General features: G+C 47.5%; 1 protein-coding gene across 10 annotated transcripts in view; it reads right to left on the bottom strand.

The window, feature by feature from the left end:
* PPIP5K1 (diphosphoinositol pentakisphosphate kinase 1) overlaps positions 1-14,006 on the bottom strand; it is a 44,389-nt gene that overhangs the window by 27,008 nt on the left and 3,375 nt on the right. For 3 of the 10 annotated variants that reach the window (XM_066195966.1, XM_066195967.1, XM_066195969.1), the window contains exons 2-18: positions 12,903-13,064; positions 12,443-12,617; positions 11,745-11,940; positions 11,562-11,652; positions 10,489-10,574; positions 10,099-10,253; positions 9,012-9,113; positions 8,565-8,726; positions 7,418-7,539; positions 6,867-6,968; positions 6,057-6,143; positions 5,543-5,618; positions 4,922-5,031; positions 3,897-3,982; positions 3,384-3,512; positions 1,291-1,412; positions 317-499 (exon numbers count right to left, since the gene is read on the bottom strand). In XM_066195966.1, coding sequence (XP_066052063.1) covers positions 317-499; positions 1,291-1,412; positions 3,384-3,512; positions 3,897-3,982; positions 4,922-5,031; positions 5,543-5,618; positions 6,057-6,143; positions 6,867-6,968; positions 7,418-7,539; positions 8,565-8,726; positions 9,012-9,113; positions 10,099-10,253; positions 10,489-10,574; positions 11,562-11,652; positions 11,745-11,940; positions 12,443-12,589 — 1,956 coding nt within the window. In that variant the 5' untranslated portion in view covers positions 12,590-12,617; positions 12,903-13,064. Of the gene's footprint in view, positions 1-316; positions 500-1,290; positions 1,413-3,383; positions 3,513-3,896; positions 3,983-4,921; positions 5,032-5,542; positions 5,619-6,056; positions 6,144-6,866; positions 6,969-7,417; positions 7,540-8,564; positions 8,727-9,011; positions 9,114-10,098; positions 10,254-10,488; positions 10,575-11,561; positions 11,653-11,744; positions 11,941-12,442; positions 12,618-12,902; positions 13,417-14,006 lie in introns of those variants that run through there. The other 7 variants (XM_066195972.1, XM_066195973.1, XM_066195974.1 and 4 more) reach the window with 5 other exon arrangements.

Genomic DNA, 14,006 nt, shown 5'->3' with positions numbered 1-14,006 from the left:
AATTGATCTGAGCAGCATGCAGGAGCTCTTTTAGCATACTCACAAGAACAGAAGGAACTGGGAATTCTGAAGGGAGAGGAAAGCACTATGAACAGTGCTTGAAGGGGACAGCAGAGCAACGCTGAGGAATGTCACTCAAAGAAGGGCAAGGGCTATTGATCTGCATACTTTCATACATATCCTGTCATTTTGACCAGAACTGATCTCAAATTAACCAAACCACTGTTCACATACCACACACTTCACATCAAACCACTGCAGCAATGCTATTCTCCTTCCAGATACAGGGGGCAATGAAGCCACACTGGTGCTTTACCTTTTCATAATCCTCTTCACAGAACTCAGCATCCTTCTGCATGATTTCACGTAGTCGTGCCTTCACTCTGTGCTGACAGCTGCTAAGGGAATCACTGTCACTGTCCAGCAGACCATTCATGTTGGCACTTTTCACCATCTGTACCAGGATGGGGGTCAGCTCTCCTTCCAGGGCCAGCAGACCCTAAAGCCACACCACACAGGACAAGATTTCAGGTCTGTGCAACCCAAGCAACAAAAATTCTGGTAGTTTCATGGCCAGAACTCAGGCACTCTAAGTGAAATCTCAACTGTCCTTGAAGGGCAGTTTTACAGCAACATTCCCTTCATTCAGAGATGACTCTGGCATGCTTCTAGAGCTGTTCAAGGAAAGGACAGCTCTGCCTGCAGCAGCCCCAGATTTGTCCAGGCAACTGTTGAGCAGGCTCAACTTTCAAGCAACTTAGTTTGCTTGAAAATGTTAATACAGTGAAAGCTCTGAAGACCAGATAAGGCCACTGCAGGATTCCCCTTGGCTTTTGCTACGAATGAACGTGTCTTCTCCCCAGTCGCCACCCCACACTGCACCAAAGACATTTCACTCCCCTTTTAAATGCAGCAGGCAAGGAATAACCCCCCTGGCTGGGCAGACACCCCAGAAACATTAATTCTATAGGCAATGAATACTCAGCAGTACACCTGGTGTGCTCTAACATCAAGCACCAGCAATAATCCATACATAACTCCTTCTTGAGTCGGAGTCCTGTCCTGGACAGGACATTTAAGGTGACAGGTGTGTGCAGATACACCAGATGTTCAGTACTGCCCCATAGACCTGCTATTAGCACAGTGTATCCCTGTCCATCCAACAGAGAGGGGCACAATCCTAGGAAAACTCCTTCCTCATCACAAGACCTCATCACAGTTTCCCTTAGAACCGGCATATTTTAAGAGTAATGAAACAGAACAAATGGATGCCCAAAAAAGAAGAAAGACCTTTGCAAAAGCTGCTGCTGTCATCTGAACTCTCCCCTCATCTGAGGCGTAGATCTTGAGATCATGGCGATAAGTGCTGTGCAGCCTGAGCAAGCCACAGCCAGGGAAACCAGCATAATCACCTGGAACCAAGGACAACACAAAATTCATATTCTCACACCTGTAAAATTATCAGCTGAATATACTGGTTTAGACAAACAAAATTTATTGCAGTAACAAAGTCATGTAGAGAATTAGTCACTTGCATAGGCAGCATTTATGTAGCTATACTCAAAGACTAAAAATGTAAGAAAGGCTTTGCTTAACCTGGGAAAGTTAATTTTGAGGAAAGAAGTGAGCATTCACCAGTCAAGTCTGATGCTGCCCAAATTCTGCAGCAAGCACTACTGAACAGCCTGTAGTAGTTCTGCTAGCCTGAATACTCTGGTGCAGAATGAAGATGCACCAAAAAAAAATCACTTCCTTCTGCTTGTTTTCTGCATGAGAGCAGGCCCTGCAGTCCCAAGAACTGCAGGGAGGGCGGTTCAGCAGGGAAGTTTCCAAAACAGATCCTGTAGAGCTACAATTACCTCATGGCACAAAATGACAGTCTATTTTTTATGGCTGAGTCAACTACAGGAGTCAGAACAGTAATGGAGGAAAGTAACTCATGCAGCACTTGAGTCTGACCTCCAAAGACAGAAATAGTGACAGTGACAGTGGTCACTATTTGCTGCTACCTGGAATCCCAGGGCAATTTTGCACAGTACCCAGTCACATTGCATGACAAGACAGGAACACCACTCCCAGCTCTGAGCTCACAACTCAGAGAAACACCCTGACAGACAAGGACAGGCACAAGCCAGAAGTCAGATGTATGTCTTGGCAAAGCTGCCAGGCACCAAATGCTACCCAGGAACATTGCACTTCCCTGCAAAACAAGATCTCTCTCTCTTCATGAATGGCCATATGGAGCAGAAGTCTACAAAGCTGTTGCTCACAATGACTCTCATCTAAGCACAAGGGTTACTTCCCTGTAGGAGGTTATTATGTTGGTTAAGCATGACTTCTCTTTGTGAATCTATGCTGACTACTCACAGTCACCTGCCTATCCTTCATGCACCCAGGAATGATCGCCAGGATTAGCTGCTCCATTACCAGCTCAGGGACTGTGCTGAAGTTGACCTGGCTGCACTTCCCTAGGCCCTCCTTCTTGTCAGTTTTGAAGCTAGGAGCAACAATTCCTCTCCTCCAGCCCCCAGGCACTTCCCACCACCCCCAGAGGCTTTCAAAGAGAATCCTTAGTGGCCTTGCAGGGACACTTGCCTGCTCCCTTGGCACCGTGGGTGCAGACCATCAGGGCCCTCGGTTCACATATATCCAGCTTGCTTAAGTGTCCCCGACCCAATTCTCTTCCACCAAAGGTAACTCTTTCCTATTCCAGAAGGAAATCTTCTCCAATCCAATTTAAATTTGCTTAATTAATTTGAAATGTAATTAATTAAATTGAATTAACTAAACATAAAAGTCAAAGACAAGCATATCCAATACTGGGCTCACTGGACCAATCCATTGTATATACTCCTGACTCAAAGACAATCTCAGCAGGGTTTTTTTTTTCTCTTTCAGCTCTTGTTGATTTGCATATATATTAGATGCTTTTCAGCATCACAGAATTATGGTGGAGAAAATATGCAGAAGTTACCTCCCTCTATTCTACTGTCTCAGGGCAGAATTATCTGTCTTCCAAGACAGATCCCCTCTTTTCTCTACATTTGACCTAAATTCCTTGTTAATCACTCATAAATTTTGTATTTGCTCCATCAGGATGTACTTTATTAGAACCACCTGTCTTTCTTGAATCCTGGCACATTATGTAAAGAAAGCTGTTGCACTCCAAGACACACTGAAGTTTAACAGCAAACCTCTTTGGTTAGCTTAGGGATCTCTGGCTGCAAAACCCACCTGAATTATTTATCCCTACCATGCCAACCCAAAAGAACAAAAACTAATCCCAGAGGCTGTATACAGCCACAGATGCCTGAGCAACCCTCAGCTGGGCTGGGCAGCCTGGCAGCCATGGGGCAGAAGCAGAGGTAGCTGGACAAACTCACCCTGGCCTCCAGGGTACATGCAGCGGAAGGCGCGCCCCAGCTCCTCCGCCTGGACCCTTCCTGCCGGGGTCAGCTCTCCACCCCACTTCAGCACCAGCAGGAGCGACGGGGAGGACTCTCGCCGAGCTTCTAGGAGACAAACAGGTATTCACTGCATCAGATCTCATATCTGAACTTGCAGAGGGAGAGGATGGGAGGAGGTTGTCATCAGCACCTTGCAGAGTGACTCAAAGCCTGACCCAAAATCCCCCAGAAACAAATCAGCAAGTAAGAAATTCAGAGTCACTAGTTTTTGAAGGTATAGGCTGACATTCACAAAATTGGAAGTGCAAGCCCTGTAGAGCCAGACACGGTGTACTGGCATCCCTCCAATCCTTCCTATGATATGAGCAAAGATAAGATATGGGTCACCAATTCTGCTTGCATGTCCAGAGGCCTATACAGGTAGGGTAGCTGCACTCGCACCTGAACTCTGGGCTTAAAGATCAGGGTAGCACCATCAGGTTTCTTTACCTTCATCTTCACTTGCAGCTTTTGGATGTCCATGAGGCAGATAAGTCAACTGAACCTTACGGTTAATGCCAGAAAAATGTCCATACCTGTCACCAGGGATGGAGAAAAAAAAAAAAACTGAAACAAATCAACTCCCCCCAACCTTTGCCCATAGGCCCACAGGCAGTACACATCAGAAGTACAACACAGGCAAGAGACTTTCTGCTACAACACCCATAGCCAAGGAACATGATTTTTGCCACCTCCCTGTGACCCAGCATACACCCCCACAAAAAGCCAAAGAGCTCCCTCAAACAAAATTCAAAGATCCATTCCCTTGCTCTTCTACCAAGAGCAGTCTGCATTGTCATTCCTCACTAGAGCTTTAAACTCTATCTACATCTTAAACAAGTGGATTAAGGAGATCACACAAAAAACCACTCTGACAGATGCTTTGAGGATAACCATGTCTCCAATGAGCAGAAAAGAGCAGAGGAGGGAATCACAGCAAGAAGTCCTCCTCTGTGCTCCAGAGACATGACGTGGACACGATGCTGGCTGTCTGTGCACAGCTAGCTGCAGTCCTGAGAGGAGCCCTGGTTTTGTTTAAAAGTTGTCGATACCACCATATTTTTATTTTGACAGAACAAAACCCCAGAGGACAAAAACATCTTTTCATGTTTTCTGAGCTCCTTTTTGCCAAACTTTTGGCACCGGGACAACTTTATTTGAAATAAGTTTTGTTCCAACTATATCAAATGCTTCATTTTACAGGACCTCAGTTCCTCTCCTGCAGCAAAGAAAGCTCAGTTTTGTCTGAAGTTGTTTGGCCAAACATCAGACACACTTGGGACAAGGATCAGCAGGGCTTTGATGTCAAGGAGAAAAGATGAGGAGCATGGTGCCTTTCATGTACAGTTACTGACAGGGGACAGAGGAGACCCCAATCTCTGGGAACCAGCTGGCCAGGGCACCAGCAGCACAGCTTGTTTCTGTATCACATGCTCTGAGGCAAACCCACAGTGCCCCAAGACAGGCATTCTTACATCTCCAAGACACTCTTCAGCTGTTCCAGTTTGGATTTCCTCTCCTCAATTTCACAATCACTGTGAGTTCCCAGCTCCACCACAAGCTGCCGTGCAATGTCCAGCACTTCCTGTTGGAAAGCAGAGAGCAATTCTGCCTCAGACTCACCAGTGCACTCCTGTAAGGCCTCCCGGCAGCTTCACCCAGCATCAGGTCCATGCAGACACTCCCCAGAGGCAGGTCATTTCATAAGACACAGCTCAAGCAGGACAAACTTACACACTACAGTTTGCTTCATCCCCATGCTGTGCTACAGCCCTATTGAGAACCAAGCAGGTACCTCCAATTGCCCCAGTCCCTAGCATGGACCCATCGGTCACCAGAGGCAACCACAGCTGGTGGGCAAGGTGCATCAGGTCATCTGCATCCCTGCAGTGTGGGCATCAGGCAGCAGAAGTTTCCGTTCTGCTCTGCTGCTGTCACCCAGCTGAGTGTGCACAAAGTGCAGAATGAGACAGGGAGCATCTGTGTGACAGACTGTTGCCCTTTTGGAGGTTTGCACCCTCCCAAAGAACAGGCTTGCACCTGGATCTGTATTACCTGCATACCCCACACAGTAACCCCAGAATGTACTTCCTCACCTGCAGCTGCTCTGGTTTCTTCAGCTTCAACTTTCCTGTCTTGTAACCGTCATATTTCTCAAATAATTCAAAGAACCTGAACAGACAAAGAACAAAGAATGCCAATCCATTTTCTGCTCTTTCAATGATACAAGGAGGGTCATCCCTACATGTGCATTCAGTCCCTGTTCTTCAAGGAGAACCAGCAGGCTGCTGGCTCTTCCCTGTGCTTCGGAAATTCTGAAAAAACGAGTGTTTTTCAAAATACAACCAGGAAGCAGATACTAGCTTCCCATTTAATGGGGCACTTTCCTTTTCAGCACCTATCACACCTTCACTCTCTGCTCCAGTGTTCACACAGAAGGTGTCAGGATCCTTGTGGGGAAAGGGGGCTCTCTCAACTGGTCAGAAAGCAATTGCTTGGATGGGCCAGGAAAAGGTACTGCCTCCTGTGCACTCAGCCCTCCGCTCCTGCTTTAGAGAATAGGCCCTCATCCTTCCCAGCAGCACAGCACCTTCTTCCCTTGGCTCTTACCGGGGATGTTTCACTTCCATCTTCATCTTCTGCTTCGGGGTGCGATCTCCGTGACGGATGACTGCAATAACACAGCGAAGCTCCATCCTGGGGCAACACAAGATAGAGATGACAAATGTGCCCCTACACCCTAGAACTGCTACCAGGAAATAGCTTCCCATTGTTCTTCCAGTTCCGTTTTTCTGACAGCTGCTTTCCTCAACAGGGGTAGAATTCCTCCCAGGCTAAACCAGACACAAGTGCCATGGCTGCAGAGGGAGTCACAGCTCTGCAGACACTACCAAGCTGAGTGGTTTCATACCAGTGTACAACTATGCTGTGGATCACAAAAAAAGTTTTGCTTTTGGTCTTTTAGCCTTACATGCTAGAAAACTAGCAAGGCCAAAGGTTTCAAATGAGGGGCTGCTAAGCATATGGGTAATACGAATATTTCAGCTAAGTGTTTCCACCTATTTCACTGGTAGCTCAACATGAACATTCTCCATGTAGCAGCCAGCAAGAGCATCTGTCCTGATCTGTTTCCTGTCCTGATGAAGAATTTGGACCCTCTGAAAACCATGTAAGCAGTTTCTGTAATTCCCTCAGTTACTGCTCATCTGCACTCATCAAACCTACAAGTAATCTCCAACCTGTCACAACTTCCATGTGCATAAGCTAAGACTTTCCACAGGCATTTCAGGGTTGCAAGCAGCACAGCAGCTGGAGGATGCCATGCTGCTAGTGGTGTCAGGCCCTGGGACAGGCTTTTTCACACTTTGTCCCTCATGTAGCCATCACTGGCATCCTTTTGAGAAGATGGCAGGTACTCACATGGTGCCCGAAGTTGTGGGGACAATGGGGATGTCTTCTGCCTCTGTTGGGATGGACCAGGGGATATGAAACTGGGGAGCCAACTCCCTCATTATTATATTTCTGGAAGAAATCAAAATACAACAGTTACAAGAAAATCCATTCCCTTGGTTCTCCACCTCCTCCTTAGCAATCCTGCTGAAAGACGTGAAGAGAGCCACAGAATTTCCCCTCACGTCGATTGCAGAGACACCTATCACACTCTGGGCTAGTAAGGGCAACCCAAAGGGGTACCAGTTTCCTCCACATCACCAAAACCACAACTGGGCTTAGCATGAAAAGTCCTGGAAGATACATCTAGCTGTAGACAAAGACAGCTAATGCCAATGCAGGCAGGAGCTCCAGGAGTTGAAAATAACCCATTCCTCCAAGAGCCAAGCTTTCACCTGCCGAACAAATGACTCACATGAACCACCTGCAGACTTCCCTGACGCACTGACCAGGACTCCACATTTCATTTTACTTTGCCATGAGTTACCTTACCACCTTATCAAAACTTGGATTGCTCATACCCAAGGATTTTGGCACAGTCATCGTAATACTTCATGGAGTTCTTCACAAAGCTGAAGCCGTTCACATCACAAACAAAGGAATGGCCATTGGCCCGCAGGAGGTCGAACCCGCACACGGTTTGCTGCAGGAGGAAGCAGAGGATCTGGGACTTAGACACACAGGCAGGAAGCAGTGGGGGACAACAGCTACCCTGCCAGTGGGGCATACACAGACCCAGCCAATGCTGCCCAGTTCAGACCTGCTGATGCTACAGCCATCCTCCACACCATGCACCTCACAAGCCTGGACCAAGTGTGAAGACATGCCATTAGTCAGACCTTTACACCTTCACTGCTGTACCAAAGACCCTAACCACAAGCCCCCAGATGAAGCCATCAGGGCCAATCCCAGAGCTCTAAAGGCCTGAAACAGAGCTGGATATCCTGCTCTTCCTTTCAAATGCAATCATTTTGAACCAGACTGACAAGCACAGACAAAAAGTGCTGTAGGCAAAGACACCCATCACTAAATGGAAAAGGCTACAAGGTAGAAAAGAGACCAAATATGCATCAGCCCAACGACATGGGGTGCCAGCTGCAGTGGGACAAGGCGGCCAGTGCCTCTTCCACTGACACTGCTGAACATGTCACGGAACCATACCTAGACTCATACTCACTCTACCCAACTGTAAAATAAAACATCATTCTGCACCAGAGCCATATTTAAAAAAAAAAAAATTAAAAAAAAAAAAAACAGACAAACAAACAGCCCAAACAAACAAAAGAACCAAACACAAGTACCAAAATGAAAAAAAAAATCCCCAAGAAAATAAGACCAAATTTTTCACATAAATAAAAGCAGGAAATAGTCAAGACAGGATGAGCACAGGTCAGATGGAGAGCAGCATGCTCAGGATATAGTATCAAATGCTCAGATGTATGTGGGACACCAGGCACCTGCCAGCCCAGAGGGCATTTGCTGCAGGCCCTCTTGCCTACCCAGTCACCTCTGCCCAGCAAACTGCCACAGCCAGCAGGACCAACAACAGTCATCAGGCATGGAGGACTGCCATGCTTGAGACATGCCAGAATGACAAGTTTTAACACCAACCCTGACACAGATCAGACATTTGTGGAGTCCTGCTTGCACAGGAAAGAAAATACAGACCTTAAAGGCTACACAGACTTTACGGGCAACAAGTTTCTCCATGGCAGTCAGCATGACTGGGTAACGAATTTCCTTCCCTTCACTGTCCCGCTCCACTTTCCCATCCAAAGCAGGGGATTTGCGAGCCTCTGCATGGGCATAGTCTGGCCCAACAGTGTACACCTGGAAATAGAGTGAGTTACACCTGACATAGCCACCAAGACTTAACTGCAGCTTCCAGAAGATATTTCTGCTGCAGACATAGAAAAGGAAATGAGATGGTCTCACACATTCCTCCTGGTGTGATCTACAGAGCACCCGCTCCCCACTTTGGGGCCAAAACTACACAGTCAGCACCTCAAAGCTTAATCACACATTCCAGAGCCTAAGCACGACTAAGCAGAACTGCTGAACCTTCAGCTCCCCCAGGCCTGACAAAAGAAGGCACCATTCCAGGCTTTTCCTTACCTTTACATCAGTGCCATCTGTAGGCATGAACTCTTCATAAATGTAGGAGCCTGTCTTCCTCACACTGCTCTCTGGGGAGTACACACTGCTCCGACTGCCAATCTGAGAGCACAGAATAAACACTTCAGGGAAGAGCACGGGGATCCTTTTCTTAGATGGAAGCAGAAGAGCAGAAGTTTCATCCCATATGTAGAGAATTTAGCAGACTTAATGGATTGGCATCTCAGGCCCCCCAGCCATTACAGCACACTTATTTATGGAGGACAAAAGAGACTAAAATGCAGGCAGCAGGTATGTCATTTTCCAGGCTTTAAAGAGGAGAAAAGTTATTCTAGACTATTAATTTGTCTCCAGTCCCTTCAAGGATATGGAACTAAAAAAAGCGAACAAAGACCTACGAAGTAAGGAACCTAAGTAATATGCAGATGAAAATAAATTATGACAGGTGATAATCCAACCAATTTAACTTCCTTCTAGGACCATGACTGATTTACTGACATCGAGGATGACATTGTTTTCATTTTTAGTAAGGCTTTGGACACAACCTCAAGAGGCATATCTGTATTTTACCTAAGGGAACAATCATTTTAGGATTGCTAATGGCAGATGTGTAACTGATCGGAAAAAAGATACATCACAACTGCAACTGTTCACTGGTAAAGTGGAGGGAGGAAGGGCAGATTTCCTGTGGAATCTAGGAATAGATACTGCTTTTATCCTGTGTGCAAGCTACACTAAATGGGAAGGGCAAGATTAATGTTAAATGACAGGAACATAGGTTTTTTGAAAAATTCATCTTGATGAATTCAGGAGAAATCAGCATGCAATTCAGAAAGGGACACAGTGCTCCATAACTACAGGATAGAGGTCACCAAGGGGATGGAAAAGGTGAAGTCTGCACTACCACTAAAATACGTCCTTCTGTGGTTCCCAGGTAGATAGGGTTGAAATAGAAATTCTAAGAAGGTCTAAACTTCCCCAACACAAAACCTTCCTTTCCCCATCACCGGCCCAAACACTCCTTCCTGAAGCCACACGGGTCTCAGATCTGTTGGTTCCAACACCAGCTCTGGAGACCCCTCCTCACCTTACGGAAGAGCCGCTGGCTGCCCCCACCTGCTGACGTCGGGTAGTAAATATACACATTGTGGTCTTCAGCACTGACTGGCTTCTCTACAAATGGCTTTGGGAAAACAGCTCCATTTACCTCCACGTGGTCCTCTCCTTCCACCAAGTTGCACTCTGAAGACAGAGCACAGCAGCAGCTCATCAGGAAAGGTGAGACAGTCCTAGTGCACAGCCACAGCCCCCTTCAGGCCCATCAGCCAGTTTTGCTGTTGGAACCTTTGCCCAGGAAAAAACCCAAGAGACTTATGAGTCAGGCCTCTTTGAGGTGACTGCCAGTATCTGTCCTCTGCAGACTATCTTAAATAGCAGAGCCTGGGGAAATGGCTTTCAGTAGAGCTTGGACACCAACCTTCCGGTCTGTCAGGATCTCGATTGAGCACAGCATAGCGGGGCAGGTCTATTCCCTCTTCTTGAAGGATCCGATACACTTCACGCCTGTAGAGGACAGAAGCAGTGACAGAAGAGTTTAGAAGGTCCTCAATACACATAAAAGGAAAGACTTTGCTCCCGCTGACGAAGAACACAGTCAGATGAACACAAAAAAGCATCAAGACAGACTGCAGGTACTTCTCAGCATATGCTCTCTGGACAAATCCTGCAGGCTATGGGGTTTGCCTCCGTCCTGCTCCAGGCACAGATGTCCCAGAGGAAATCTCTACCTGGCCTAAACATGGACACTGAATTATTAGCATGTGCCCAAAGCACAGCAGCACACCCAGCACACAGCACCCGCCCAGACCTGCCCTCTTGGAGAGTGCCCTGTCATGCCAAGCTGTCCAGTGCCCAGGCCTGGCAGAAGCAGCAGGAGCCTTCTTTCATCTTGCGTCAAGTGGCAAATCTCAGTTCTTTCACTAGTTATACCTTGGGATGCCTGCCAGCACCCACATAACAGTGCTCACCACAGGGTGAGCAGGGCAGGAGGTTTAGGATCCATTAGGAGCCCTACCACACACAGCCAAAGCAGCCTGGGTATAAGAGCTAAAGTACGTGGCTGCTGGTGGCCTCTACCAACAGATGCCTGAGAAACCTCATGTCTGACCACCACATGCTTCACAGATTCTGACCCAGACTTGCTCCCAATTTCTGATCCAGAGCCCCATCTCACCATTGGCTCTCCTGCTTAGAGACTAGTCCTTTTGCTTTAGTCATGGTAGCCTTGTTCTGTGAGAACTCTTCCACTCCCTACATCCCAGACACTCCTTACATTTACACCAGAAAACAAAGTATGGTTTTACATGGTCTCAACAGTTTTACCCACAAAGCCATTCCCCTCCATGCTTTGAAGAAACCCCAAAAAGCCACTGCTAAGGTCCCCTTCCTCCTCATCTCACTCCTTTTTGACCAGAAAAATGAAGTTTCCACAGCACACTGAGAAGAATCAGAGAAAGAGGGAAGGGGCTTTAGTGGCTCACAGACACCCACCTGTCCTGGATGTAATACTGCATATCAAGGTCGTTGATCAGAAATGGCTTGCACAGCTTGGCATAAGCAACTGCCTTATCCAGGGGGAATCCTGAAATACAGGGTGAGGACAGAGAGGAAGGTTGAAAGGAAACTCCATTGCCCACAGCTCAAGCAGGCTAAGGACTGCTACAGATGTGTTACCTTTGGAGTGGAAGGATATCAGGCAGTCACAAGAGGGCCAGTTCTCCACTGGTTCGTTCAGAATAACATCTTCCCCCATGATCACCACTGTGATGTACTCAAACTTGCACAGACGTTCCAGAATCTGTGTCATGGGCTTTGACTTGGACTTTTTGGTCATGGCACAGATTCCCACCACGATCTGCCGTTCTGGTGGCTGACAGAAGGCAAGACAGAGACCCGTTTAGTAGCATTTAATGTAACACTGAATAGGGGCCAAAAGCAGTCAGGAGCTGGAGATCATTTTTTCTGTGTCCTGTTCCTGGAGGTTACAGAACAAAATGAATGTTTTCTTTCTGCAGAGACACCTTTCCCCTTTTCACAGGTGCCAGTATTTTCCTTAAAAATTACCCTAGTGAAACAGAAAGGTTTACTGGAGTGTCAGACTAAGTCTCTAGAACAAAGAAATCCACTAGTTTTACTGAATCAGACCTGCAAGCAAAAAAGCTGGATTTCCTGAGGCAGTGAGCACGGCAGCATGATGCAATGTGTCCTGTCACGAATGCTATTGCCATGTCCCACAGCTGTGCCACACAGCCAGGTGCTGTGTCCCCTGCAGACCCAACTACCTGCAGCCCCAGCAGTAACCATGCAAAACCTGGCTGAGACCCAGGGATTCCACAAAGGTGCTCCAGCCCAGAATGCTGGGACCTCCTTACCGACTCCTCCTCTTCATCATCCTCAAAGAAATCGGTTTCGTCTGTCTTCATGTTTGATCCCAGAAATTCTGTCTCATCATCTCTGGAACCAACAACAAACCTGGGAGTGGAGTTCTCTCCTTCACTGGAGGTCGTCAGGGACGACATTGCAGCTTTGGTGGCCGACCATCCCGCTCTGGAATTACAGTGTGCAAAAGGGAGAGAGAGGTCAGATGCAGAGCAATCCCAGGGCCAGCTGCATGATGAAAGTAAGTGATGGTGGAGAGGGCAGGGACCGAACCAGCATGAGGGAGCCCAGGGATAGTGGTACCCAGCGCAAAAAGAGGGAACAGGAAGACACTCTCAGGGTGGGAGGGGATCTGGAATTCTGGATCATTTTAGATAAGCAGCTCCATCTTGCAATTAACCCCCTTACATTGGGACAGTGTCACCACCAGCACTGAAATCATGTAACCCTTACAGTGATGCATGTCCAGCCGCTGCCTAAATCAGGGACAGGGGACACTCTTGCAGACTCATATGCCCAACGACATCAACTGGGAATCCAGAAGTCAGGATAAAGCTCAAGACAGTGACAGTGATTTTCCAATTGCAAATTTTCATCATTTCAGCTCGAGAAGACCTACAGTAACAGAGAGGACAGTTTGAGAGGTGCGGGAGTTTGCAGGGAGGAGAAAAAACAAGTGAAAACTATATGGTAGGGAAAAAAGACACAGAGGGAGCATCAACAACAGTTTGGGTTGCAGGTCAGGGTGTCTAGGTTTGAGTCCAGCTCCTGGCCCTGTACAGACATCCCAAGAACCCCACCATGTGCCTGAGAGCATTGTCCACAGGCTTCTTGAACTTAGACAGCCTTAGTGCTATGACTAGTGCAGAGCAGAGTGGAACAACCACCTCCACTGACCACCTGCTGAATATATGCTATGAATTAAAAATGCCAGGAAAGGAGCATGTCCTCCACTGTCACCTTCAAGAGCAGCACTGCCAGCCCCAGAGGGGACAGAGTCTGAACACACCATGCAGCTGACCTGTACATGCCAAGGACACAGCTGTTCACCGCTGACCTAAGCTCCACCCACAGTGTCAAGCAGGAGTCTTTCACTCTGCTTTTCCTAATTATAAAGTAGCCAAAAGCATTCCTCCTGCATAACAGCAACGATGAGAAGAGGACATTGCCAACACTTATTAAGTACCGCCTAAAACTGGACATGAGACACTCTCTGCCGTTGCTTCTCATATTCTCACATGACTTCCAGCATTCCCTAGATTCAGAGTTACTGAATTTCCTCCTCTTCAGTGATGCCTTCCCTTACAGCCAGGACATAGCAGAAGACTGCATTGCCACACAGAGGTGTCAGCTCCCAGACCTCTGGCAACAATAGGAGTAACACCCCAAAGCCATCAGCCTGCTGCCAGCAGGGCATCAGGGCAGCCGAGAATCGCCTCACCCGGAACACAACGGAAGATTGCCTTAATTCACCTGGGCGGGGGGGGGAAACGCAAAAGACACAGAGCAATCCAGCTGCGTGTGAAATCCCCTTGGAAATACGGGTAGAATAACGCA

The sequence above is a fragment of the Chamaea fasciata genome, unplaced genomic scaffold (genome assembly GCF_029207755.1).
Source record: "Chamaea fasciata isolate MVZ Bird 193981 ecotype frontalis unplaced genomic scaffold, bChaFas1.0.hap1 SCAF_14, whole genome shotgun sequence".
NCBI lineage: Eukaryota > Metazoa > Chordata > Aves > Passeriformes > Sylviidae > Chamaea > Chamaea fasciata.
The sequence above is the reverse complement of the archived record's forward strand: the minus strand, read 5'-3'. Positions and strand labels throughout refer to the sequence as shown.